This window comes from Myotis davidii, unplaced genomic scaffold (assembly GCF_000327345.1).
Source record: "Myotis davidii unplaced genomic scaffold, ASM32734v1 scaffold373, whole genome shotgun sequence".
NCBI lineage: Eukaryota > Metazoa > Chordata > Mammalia > Chiroptera > Vespertilionidae > Myotis > Myotis davidii.
Genome location: NW_006287255.1, coordinates 1,776,601 through 1,789,785, shown reverse-complemented (window position 1 = coordinate 1,789,785; position 13,185 = coordinate 1,776,601). Strand labels below are relative to the sequence as shown.

General features: G+C 39.2%; 1 protein-coding gene across 1 annotated transcript in view; it reads left to right on the top strand.

Annotated features, from left to right (window-relative positions):
* Nucleotides 1-13,185, top strand: part of DPP10 (dipeptidyl peptidase like 10) — a 351,805-nt gene that overhangs the window by 28,107 nt on the left and 310,513 nt on the right. The window contains exon 3 of the mRNA XM_006759014.2: nt 5,199-5,273. Within this exon, the coding sequence (XP_006759077.1) occupies nt 5,199-5,273 (75 nt within the window). The remainder of the gene's footprint in view (nt 1-5,198; nt 5,274-13,185) is intronic.

Below are 13,185 nucleotides of genomic sequence, written 5' to 3'. Positions count from 1 at the left end.
CAGCAGCTTGGCCCCTGGAAAGATATTTGGAAAGTTTCCCAGTACGTGAGCCCTGCATGAGCTGGAGGCAGGAGAGTGATAATTAATAAAGTGCCAGACTGGATAATTGTGGGATCTATAAAAGATACTAAAGTGTTGTTACCGGAGGCACAGAAGCACCTGTGAATGTGTGAAGTTAATGTGTGTGAGGAACATCACAGGAGAGTGGGTGGGGACTAGGGAGGAGCGCTTCTCTTGAAATAATTCAGACTTCAGACAGGAAAGTTCTTTGGAGGGAGGAGAGAGACACTCCAGCTGGTGGGATAATGCAGGGTTTATGAAAGGAATCACTCCTGTATACTTTTGTGATGTGTGTTCCTTTGTGAACTTCAGAAAAGTTTAACTGTGGCATTAGAGTTTTCTAATCTCCACAGTACAGAATGATGGCATCGCCCTCTTAACTGATACGTATTTATGTATTTACTTATTTGTTTGTAATTCTCACCCACAAACATATTCATTGATTTTTAGAGAGGGGGGAAGGGAAGAGAGACATTGATGTGTCTCCCTACACATCACCACTGGGACCAGGGATTGAAACCACAACCTGGGTATGTGCCCTAACCTGGGGTTGAACCTGTGGCCTTTCTTTATACAGGACGATGCTACAACCAACTGAGCCACACCAGCCAGGGCTCACCTGGTTTTTAAATAACAGTTAAACTCCCTTTACTGTGTAACCGTTCACCTCCGGATATAATAATGTTGAATGAGGTGACCTTGAGTTTTCAATGACACCCTATATTCCCCACAGACTAATGTCTACCAAGTTTCAATGTACAGCAAGTTAATGAGAGAGGTCCTGGTCAAGTAGCTCAGTTAGAGCATCCCAAATTGCCAAGGTGGTGGGTTCCATCCCCAGTCAGGGCACCTATAGGAATCAGCCAATGAATGCATAAATAAGTGGAAAAACAAATCTCCTTGTGTTTCTGTGCGAATTGGAGACATTTTATCTTGGTAACTGCAGACAGCAAAGGTGTTCAAACAGGCCTTAGGCTTCCATAGCCCATATGATGCAGTGTATGGCTAATTTGCCTACAAACATCGGCATGTACCTGGGTTGCGGGCACGTCCCCAGTGGGGGATGTGCAGGAGGCGGCTGGTCGATGTTTCTCTCTCATTGATGTTTCTGACTATCTCTCTCCCTTCCTCTCTGTAAAAAATCAATAAAATATATTTTTAAAAAAATAAAAATAAATTTTCAAAAAATAAGTTAATGAAACTCTAAGAATGGTGAAACCTACCACATAAGTGTTGTCATGAGGAGGATTGAGGATTATTGAAAACTGCAAAAATCTAAGCAATTTATAGCCTTATGATAGATGATAGATCCCATGGTAGCTCTATTGTTGCTTTTGTTATTGTCATTGCTCTTGAAATATTGTTGGGTTTTTTTGAGAAAAACATATGAATTATTATATAACTATTCTGGCCTTCTAAATATCTTATACATGGATTATACAAGGTGGATGCACATGGAGGGACAAATGTAGGTTTAAAGCTGTTCATATGGAAAATAATATAATAATTAATAAAAATAATACAAGAATAAACTGTTTCTCACACAACTGCAAACCTATTTTTGCTCCACCCTGTATATATGCAAAAATCTAAATGATAGCATTGCCACACCATAGTATTTTCTCCCAGACCTCAACTCTCTTGTCAACCTAGCTCAGAGATTAAACTGTGTTAAACTGTGCTGTTTCAACCACAATACTCTGACCCCACCTGGTCGACCTACAATTCCATTCCACTCTGATACGAACTACCAGGACCCAGTGCCTGCCACGCAGAGTGAGGGCTTCTGACTGTCCCCACTTCAGGTAACAGCTTCAAGTCTCCAGTTCCCAGGCTCCCTGCCTTTCAGCGGAACCGGACCACGAATTCCACAGTTCTTTCTTCAGATTTGATAATTATCTAGACCAGTGGCCAGCAAACCGCAGCTTGTGAGCCACATTCAGCTCTTTGGCCCCTTGAGTGTGGCTCTTCCACAAAATACCACGTGCAGGCGCGCACATACAGTGCGATTGAAACTTTGTGGCCCATGCGCAGAAGTGGGTTTTTGGCCTGGGTGAGTCTATTTTGAGGAAGTGGCGTTAGAAGAAGTGGGGGTACGTTCGCTGAGGTCGACCTCTTAGATTGAGGACATTTTTAGCAAAGGCCAGCTTAGGAGTACCCTAATAAAGTTAATAACAAGGTACCTACCTATATAGTTTAAGTTTAAAAAATGATGAGAGAGAAACAGCGAGCAGCTGCCTCCTGCACATCCCCCACTGGCGATGTGCCCGCAACCCAGGTACATGCCCTTGACCGGAATCGAACCCGGGACCCTTCAGTCCCCAGACCCAAGCTCCATCCACTGAGCCAAACCGGTTTCGGCAGAAACCAGTAATTTTGATCCCCAGGAAACCTGCAAGTCAGAAGCTACAGTTTTGATTGCAAAAATACCATTTTCCATCCTGATTGATCCGATCTGCATATGCTGAACCCAGGGATGAAAAGGGTGAACTATATTTACTGGTGTGGGGGAGAATCTGCACACAAGTACTAGTATACTAGCATAGTTCAAACCAGTGCTGTTCAGTGGTCAGTTGTCCTATGATTACTGGGTTACAAAGGACACAAATGATGAGCCAGGTGAAGTAGGGTAGATTCAGAGGGCCCAAATCTCTGTCTCTGTGGAGCTGGGTGTGCCATGCCCCTAGTCCATTGGTATGTTTAGTAACAAGGAAGCCTCTTTAAATCTTATCCATCAGAGTTGTTATCCAGGTCTCACTACCTAGGCACCTGATTAAATCATTGACCAAATGACTGAACATCTCCTGACCTTCCACCCTCCCTGACCTCCAGGACTGGACATGCTAATCCTCTAATGAGGGATCTGGATCCCCTGATGGCCAGCCCCCATCCAGACACTCTCTACTAGCCACTCACCTAGCGCCAGAACCTAAAGTCATTCATTAGCATAAACCTGGGATGTTCAAAGGGGATTCGTTATTAACAAAAGACACTCCTGTTGTTCAGGGAATTCTAAGTACTTTAGGAGCTCTGTACCCAGGACTTGAAATAAAAAGCCAAATATTTATATTTTTATTATTCCATGCAAACTCTCCCAAATACTCAGTAGTCAGTTTCTTAGCTTGTCCACTGTGTTTTGGGGATTTCTAAATGAGAAAATCTTGACTTCACCCTTTTCTGTTCATCATGGAGCACAGTCTTGTGAAAACTGCCTTGAGATGAAGTGTACAACATTATTAAGATGTATATCTGTAATCGAGGGAGGTTCCCTAAAATTCATATACACTTTATATTCTTTGTATTTTGTAGGCTTTTGATCCATCAAGTCAATTTGCTTGCTTTCTCTTATTATTATTTTTTATTCCTAACCTTAGAACATATTTTTTCCATTGATTTTTTTAGAGAGAGGAAGGCAGAGAGAGAAAGAGACAGAGAGATGTGAGAAAGACAATCGATTGGTTGCCTTCCACATATGCCCCAACTGGGGTTGGGGATTGAACCTGCAACCAAGGTATGGTGCCCTTGACCCGGAATTGAACCCATGACCCTTTGGTGCACAGGCCGACACTAACCACTGAACAATGCCAGCCAGGGCTGCTTGCCTTCTCTTTAGATAGAAAGTTAAATACAATCTCTACTTAAAATAAAATTATTTATCCACTTTAAATGTATTTCTCCTTCATTTTATTTTCAACTTTTTCTGACATCAAGTCTATTCAAAGATAAAATTATAGGCTCAAGATCAATGAAATACTGGGTTATTTTCCATGAAGTTATATATATAAATTAATTATGTATTTTTTGTGTTTTAATCTGTTTCCCTCTGGAAGTTTACTTTAAAGAGAGTTTCTTTTTTTTCAATATAAATATACAAAATGTAAGAAAAATACAGTAAAAAATCATGATACCACATAATGTCACTATTTCTTTTCATTTTGATGAACATGCAAATATAAAAGCATTTTGGTTACTTAAGAAATTATGAGTTTTTGCTTTTTATTTCTTATAATAAAAATATAATATAGATTTATAGTGATAACATGTAGAAAAGATATGGTAGCAATTATTTTATTAATGAAATATTTACTATAGCCTCTCTAAATTTTTGTATTCATCTGTATAATCACACATACATACATGCATGTGAATGTTTAATGCTGGAATGAGAATGCCTATTTAACAATTTTATGGGTTTAACAGAAATGAGGGTTTTTTAATATGTATATATCCAAACGCACGCTACTCTCTCTGTTATTAAAGACTAGAGGCCCGGTGCACAAAATTCGTGCAACAGGGAATGGGGGGAGGGGGTCCCTCAGCCCAACCTGCATCCTCTCCAATCTGGGAGCCCTCAGGGGATGTCCTACTGATGGCTTAGGCCCACTCCCTGTGGTTCTCTGCTCTCTGCGGACCTGCCATGGCCAGGAGCAAGCAGGGCCTAGTGTCTGCTCTCGGTGAATGGCAAACAGGGCCCCGCTGTCTGCTCTCTGGCTTGCCACTGTAGCCAGGGGTAAGGAGAGCACCGGTGTCTGCTCTCAGCAAGGGGCAAACAGGGCTGACAGGACCAGATACTCCAGCAGCGGCCAAGTGGCGAGGCTGGATCCACCTGAGGGGGTGGATCCAGCCTTGCCGCTTGGCTGCTGCTCCCCCTGCACCCGGTGGGGCTGACAGGACCAGACACTCCAGCACCTGAGCTGAGGGGACTGGGTGCCACCATCTTGTGGCTATGGGCGCTGCCATCTTTGTTGTAGAGTAACAGTTAATTTGCATATTACCCTTTTATTTGATAAGACTAAAGGCCCGGTGCATAAATTTGTGCACAGGTGGGGTTCCCCTGGCCGGCCAGAGGGAGGGACTGTGGGAAGTTGGCCAGCCAGCCCCCCCTCATCAGGGACAATTGGGGGGGGGCTGCTGACCCAGGGGCGGGGCCGCAATTGGTTGGCTGGCCGGGTGAGGGACCATCGGAGGTTGGCTGGCCGCAGGAGGTTGGCTGTGGGAGCACACTGACCTCCAGGGGGCTGCTCCTGTGTTGAGCGCCTGCCCACTGGTGGTCAGTGCATGTCATAGCGACTGGTCATCTGGTTCTTTGGTCACTTAGGCTTTTATATATATAGATAATTGTTTTGTTTTGTTTATAGGGAACCTTCAAAGCATCAAGACATTCAGTTTCACCAGATTTGAAATATGTTCTTCTGGCATATGATGTCAAACAGGTAAAGAAGTGATCTCCTTTGTTAAACTTTTCCTTGTGATGCAATCAGTTGGCGTTTATAGTTTTCCTTGGTTATATACTCATCTAGAGAAAGCTTGGCTTATCTATAGCTTCAGGTGTCACTGATGACCAGTATTGCAAAAGAGAAGTTCTTAGGCAATGTCCTTCCACACCTGACTAGTAAGTACCTGGTGCAGTGGTCCTCCAAGTCCATCTCTTTCAGAGGGGAGTGCTTCAGGTTAGCTGTTCTGACAATAGGAGATTTTGACCTTTTCAGGATAGCTTTACTCTGTACTTGAGTGTTTCATGTGTGTATATACTAGGGAATTTTCTTAATGGCTGTGCCCTGAATGGCAGTGTGGATAGTGGGAAGGGACTGATGAGAACATTTATTTAAGTTATGATGAATGTGCTTTTTGGTGGTATTTAAGCATAAACCTTTGGTTGTAAAAAGTTCTGAAAGTGGGGCAAGCCAAGAAATTAATTCTGAAGGAATAAAATATTCTAATTGCAATCGGGGTTTTATGATTCCATGTCAGCTCCACAGCACAATTAGAGCAGTACTATGGTTGAGTATTTAGTACTTAGATGTAATTCTCACTGTTAAAAAGCAAAGTAAATGTTGAAAAGCCAGTTCAGCAGATTAGTTTCTGTGGAAAATAAGTGATTGGAAATCATTCAAGAAAGTTTTATGTGCTTTAGGACAGACAATAAAAATTTATAGACTTAAGGCAGAAAGCCTCATATAATGCATTGAAAGCTTTTGAGCACATAAAATGTCACAGTTCAGAGGACCTTCTGTTTGATGGTTTGAGTTGTTTGAATTACACATGTGCTATATTTTTAATGAGTTTATGTTTTTATTTAAAATAAGCAATTTACACTGAAAAGAAGAGTAGAGGAGATTGCAATCAAAGACATTTTTACTCTATGATGCATCCTGGCCTTTTTACCTCAAATTTTGCTTTGTTATCTCTATTTAAATACATTTTTGAAAACTACATGTAACAGTAGAAAAAATACTTGATTTTGTAAATAAAAATATACAACACCCCCAACTTTTTAAAAATAACATTATTTTAAAACAATTTTAACTGAAAAGTGTTATATTAAACTGATAATAAATATCTTTTTGTGTGTTTTTTAGTCAGGTCTCAGTAGCTACAGAACTTACGGCTAAGTGGCATTGGCAGAGGGATTGACACATAAATCAATAAAATGGAATTATGAACTCAGAAATAGTCTCATACAAATAGGCCTAACTGATTTCTGATAAATGTGCAAAAGAAATTTAATGGGAGGAAGACAGTCTTTTCCACAAATGGTTCTGGGACAACTGGACGTCCATAGGCAAACCATAATAAAATACACTGACCTAAGTCTTACACTATGTAAAAACTCATTTATGGATTTAAATGTAGGAATGTCAATCAATAAAACTTTTAAGGAAACCTTAGCAGAAAATCTTTGGGATCTATGGCTATAGAAATAGTTCTTACACTATATCAAATTTATAGTGTATACAAAGAAAAAAAGCTTTGTTCTGTGAAAGATGTTGTTATGAAGATCCTATATAATAAAAGCCTAATATGCTAAGTGCCCAGTTGACCAGTCAGCCGTTCAACCAATCAAAATGTAATATTCTAATGATATGCTAAGGTTACTCACCTGCTCGCTATCATGTGTACTGACCATCAGAGGGCAGAAGCTCCGATCAGTAGGTTAGCTTGCTACTGGGGTCTGGCTGATTGGGACTGATCAAGATGGGCCACCCTCCCCCCATGGAGTCCTTCTGCAGTCCCTCCCCTCCTGGCCAACCTCCTACGTCCCTCCCTGGCCCTGATCGTGCACTGGTGGGGTCCCTCGGCCTGGCCTGCACCTTCTCACAATCTAGGACCCCTCGGGGAATATCAGAAAGCCGGTTTCAGCCCGATCCCGCAGGCCAGGCTGAGGGACCCCACTGGTGCACGAATTTGTGCACTGGGTCTCTAGTTAAAATGTCAGGTACAGACTGGAATAGAATACTTGCAATTCAGATATTTAACAAAGGACTAATACCTAGAATATATCAAACTATCAAATGCAAGAATTACAAATATACACACACACACACACACACACAATCAGAAAATAGACAAAGACATGAGAAATTTCATTGAAGAGGACATACAGATGCAAATAAGAACATAAAAATGCAGTTAACATCATTAGCCATTAAATAAATGCAAATTAAAACAAGAAGGGTTGCAGCTACCCTCATATCAGAATGGCTAAAATAAAATAAAAATTATTACACCAAATGATGACCAGCATTCAGGGAAACTGGATCAATCATACATTGCTGTTGGGAATGAAATAATAGTAGGGCTGCTCTGGAATATAATATATAAAATTAGGTTAACTTTGAATACTTGAGCAAAATATGTCAAGATTATATGAGGATATAATTAATGCCAAAAATGTAAATTTATATATTAAGAAAATCTTAATATTGGCTATCTCTCCTCTTTGTGTTTTTGTTGTTGTTGTTTGTTTGTTTGTTTAATTTCAGGAAAAATAGTTTATGATAATCAGTACTGGATTATCTTAATAAGAAAAAATGTTCAAATTAAATTTCACAATCTTATTTCACTTCATTTATTACTCATTCTATTTATTCATCAACTGTTAGGTGTACACAACTGGAACAGACATTGTGTAAGTTTGTGTGTGTGTGTGCGTGTGTGTGTGTGTGTGTGTGTGTGTGTGTGAATCAGCTCATTTAAGAAATATAGACTCAGGTAGAAGTAACATGACCAAACGTATCTACCACATACAAGGTTGGAGAGGGAAGTATACTCTAGAGCAGGGGTGGGCAAACTTTTTGACTCGAGGGCCACAATAGGTTCTTAAACTGGACTGGAGGGCTGGAACAAAAGCATGGATGGAGTGTTTGTGTGAACTAATATAAATTCAAAGTAAACATCATTACATAAAAGGGTAGGGTCTTTTATTTTTTTAGTTTTATTCATTTCAAACGGGCCGGATACGGCCCGCGGGCTGTAGTTTGCCCAGGGCTGTGGCTTTGAAGGTCAAATGAGGACAAATGAAAGAAAAACATTCCAGGTGTGAAGATAACATGGGACTTCATGGGAGGAGCCTTGTCTTAGAGGGATAACAGTCATTCAGACTTATCCACAGGTTGACCATTTGGGCTTAATAAATATTTTAAGCTCAAGTTAGAGAAGAACTTGAAATTTCATTCTATTCTATACAGTTTATACTAAGGCAGCAATTGGGATTATTGACAGTTTTAGAGTAATTAAATCTCATGCTTACCTTGTGTGTGTGTGTGTGTGTGTGTGTGTGAGTGTGTGTGTGTGTATCCACGTGCACATGTGTATAATGCCCATTAACAAAGATAGAAATAAACAATCACACAAAATCCAACCACCCCAACACATCTTCTAAAAGTATTTTGGTGTGTTTAATTCTTTTTATCCCCTTTATACATAAAAGTGGGGAAACAGGAGCTACCATATATACTATACATTGTTTTAGGTACATGCTATTATCCTGATTTCAGAAAGGAGAAAAGTTAATCTCCTTGAAAAGCTGGAAAATGCAGGATCAGACAGATTTAGAAATTTATCCAAGGCCTTTCAAGTAGGAAATAATAGCTGCACCCTAGCAAATTGGCTTTGTAAGATGATTTGTCTTTATCTTCATTACAAGCCAAATGAGCTGAACTAGAAAAGCTCAAATAAAGGCTGGATTCCAACTTTCAGATAGTCTACTGGTGGTGGTGGTGCTTAAACCTGTCTGCCTCTGCTGAGTGGTCTTAGTGATGGGAGGGAATCTCTCTGACAGTTCAGTTCTTTTATGCCCAGTCTCCTTCTCACGGTTGCAGTGCTTGTCTGACCCTTTTAGCATCTCAGTTGGTGACTTTGTTTACACAGAAACAGAATGTGAAGCAAAGCAAGCAGAAACCTTTAGGTTCATGCCCCTGAAATACTGGAGAAAGTTGCAGGAAATCAGATAATCTTTAACATTTCCCTATGTTTTTTAAATGTTAAATTTGCATGATCAAAGGCCAAATAAATAGAAAAAAATAAGTTCTACTTCTTATATCCAGATTGTTGGGATTATCCAACTCTTCTTTTTGGGATGTAACAAATATTTAAGAGAAATATTTATAAAATAAAAACTATATTATTTGACCAAGAAAAGAAGATCCACTCAGTGTTTTTTTTCTCTCAGGCTTGTGACCATCAATATGAAGACTGATTAATATAGCTCAGCAGGAGTTTTCCTGCCTGAATCCTCACATCTTCACTCTTGACTAAAAAATGGAGGAAGGATGAATGACAGGTCCTGGAGAGAAAGACATGATATCACTTATATGTGGATTTTAAAAGCCAAACTCTTAAAAATAGAGAATATAATAAGGGTACCAGGGTATGGCAGGTTGGGGGACAGGATAGATGTTTTTCAGGGTTCAAACTTAGAACAAGTAATAAATAAGCCCTAGAGATATAACACAGAGCACAATAAATTTAAACAACAGTATCGACACTAATAAAAGAGAAAGATGAAAATTGACTGTACCTTCACGACGCCCACCAGCCAATGAAGAATGAGCATGCAAATTAACCCAACAAAGATGGTGGGCTAATTTGCATGTGCAGGCTCTGAGCAGCCGGGCGCAGGGCTGGATGCTTGCATTGTCGCCATGGCAACAATGATACAGGTGTTCCATACTGCCCTAGCCTCTGGCAGCATGGGAAGGTGGGAAGGTGGTGCTGGCAGCCAGGGGAAGGAAGGCCCATTCTTGCACAAATCTTTGTGCATCGGGCTTCTAGTAGTATTATAATTATCAAACTTGATAGACTAGAACTTAATTATTCCAACTACTTAAAGGAAAGGATAATTTTGTAACATGGTAGAGGTGCTAATTATCCTTACAATGGCAATCACGTTACAGTATATAAACATATCAAATTAACAAGTGGAACACCTTAAATTTACAGTGTTAAATATCAAATATATTTCAAATAAAAAAAGAGTTCTGGGCATGGAGGTGTAATGTGCTTATATTATTTCTTGTTTGAGAGACTGTCACAGCCCACTAGCAGTTTTCCTTCAATCACTCTCATGCCTTTTAATCAGTTCCCACACTCAGGCTAAACTGATTTTTATGAAAAGAAATCCGACTGTCATTATCTGTTTAAATCTTCCCAAGGCTTTCTGGGATAGAGATCAAAAGTCCTAACACAACCTACAAGGCTGTGCCTGTCTTCCCAGCCTCACCTCCCATGACTCCCCAGTTGCTTTCAGCATTTTGGGGTTTCCTACAGTCCCTGGAAACACCATGTTCCCTCCCATTATGGGGCTTTCACTACTGAAGCAAATCTTGCCCCATCATCTCACCTTCATAGAGATAACTTGTTCTTACTCTTCAGATGTCAACTTAATCATAATTTTCTTCAAATGCCAGAGCCATTCCAGACTTTTCTGACTCAGTGAAATCTGCTATCCTAACTTTCATGGTCCTCTCGTTGTTTTTTTTTTTTTACAGTAAATGGAACATAGTAAACAGGCAAAGTTCGTGGAAATAAAGCATTGATTCTCAATCTTAGCTGAACATGGGAATCACCTGGAGAAATTAAAAATCATTAATGCTTAGGTCCCACCCTGGAGACATCCTGATTTAACTGGTCTGGGATACAGCCCAGAGATGGGCATTTTAAAACTCCCCAGGATGTTGCAATGTGCAGCCAGGTTTGAAGGCCTCTGAATTTAAGTGAACTGGTCAATTCCACCTACTGAAGACTTTCCAGACTCCAAACAAGGGAAGGCTCAGAGATGAAAATAAACATGCGTACCAGTTTTTTCATACTGCACCGATTCTGTGCCAAAGTATTTACTTGTATCCCCTTATTTCTTGCAATTACTCTTCAGAGTAGTTGATATTTTTATTTCTAGTAGAAATACAAAGGTGATTCCCAAACTTACCTAATATGACTGATTTTTTTTTTCTTTCCTGGAATATCAGTTCTCAATGTGTGTTCCCAGAAGACAGCGTCAGGGTCACCTGGCAGCTGTTGGCAATGCAAATTCGGCTCAGAGCCACTGAACCAGAAACTCTAGGGTGGGGCCCACACTCTGTATTTAACTTGGCCTCCAGGGGATGCTGATGAATGCTTACATTTGAGAATCACATCTGTTTAGAGGGTCCTATTTCTCAAAATCCAAAGTATTGCACCTGAGAAAATATCTAATTAGCCAGAAGTTACCCATGTACAACAGATCATCTATTAATTTTTTCTTCAGTGTTTTAAAATTGATCCTCGATTTAATGTCCAACTGTTCCTTTCTGGACTTGGACACTGGTCTGGCCTCATTTGCCCTTCCAGGTTGGTGCTTAATCTGGCATGTTATAAGTACTTGTGGCGTAGTGGGGAGTGCATGGGATTTGGAGCAAAATATGTGAGTTTATATTTAAGCTATTCATTCTTAATTTTATGGTTGGAATGTTGCACATGCACATATTATGAAGATAGCCTGATGAATATTTACAAACTGAGCACATACCTGTAATCATCAGCCAGGTCAAGAAGCAAAACATTACTGTGCTCCTTGCCAGTCACTACCCAGCACAAGGGATACCACTGTTCAAGCTTCTAATAATTTACATTAGTTTTGTCTGTTTATGTACAAGATAGATGATAGATAGATAGATAGATAGATAGATTAGATAGATAGATAGATGATAGATAGACAATAGATAAATACATACAGTATGTATTATTTTATGTGTCTTCTTATATTCAGCTTAAGTTTGGGAATATATCCACATCATTCAATAGTTGGATATCACTTAGTCTTTTGGCTAAGATCAAGTGTAGTATCTGTTCTTATCAGTTCAGTAGTTGGATAGTCCCATATTCTTTTCCCTATTTTATGGTAATCTACTACCTATATTATAGTTTATTCATTCTACTCCTGATTGGACTATGAAATGTGTATATTTATATGAATAATAGATTTTGGCTTCAGGTTTCTTTTTCATCTAATTCTCCCTTTCTTATCCATTGCCCTGTTTCTCCTCCAGCATGCATTTTAATAAGGTGCTGTAGTAGAGGGAACAAACCTCTGCTGAGTATTCGAATCATGCTTTTTCTGTGGTAAGAGTGTTTGTCAACTTAAACCTCCCAAAGACCATGCTCCCTTACCAGTGACATCATTTGTTGCGCAGGCAGGAGGCTTAGAGATGCTCTAACATAAGAGCCCCACTCCAGGTTGCAGAGCTGGGACACAGCCCATCTCTCTAAAAAACATCCCAAGTCTATGGATCTTACTGCCATTTTGAAAAATTTTTTACATGTCTGAGGAATTATTCTGTACTCTGGTATAATTATTTTACTATTCATTTCAAATAATATCAATTGTATTTTAATTTACTAACTACAAGATAAATAGAATTTATATGGCATATTATTGTTTGCAACACTCAGGTAGCATGTCTTAACTTCTCCAGACTTATACATTTTATTTTTATATCTGCTTCTTAAAAGTTTTTTCTCAAAAATAGCAAACTAAATTATTGTAGAGCACATTGCAATGCCATAAATTCAAAAATATTCTTAGATGATTAAAATATGTTTCAAATATGAGGAAATCTAGATGTTATAAATCTTGATGATCGGAATATTTGTGGTTGAGAATTGTAATCTAGTATTTGACATTTCCCATATCAGAAAAAAATATTTTTCTGTTATTCTTGAATCATGTTAAGTCATAAATAGTATTTATTATTGAAATCCAGTTTGCTTTATGTATTATCCCAATATGTTTGAAATTATTGGTTGGTTGAAATTATTTAACAATTGCATTTTTAATCCATCCTTGAAAAGGCAATTGTTTATATATAT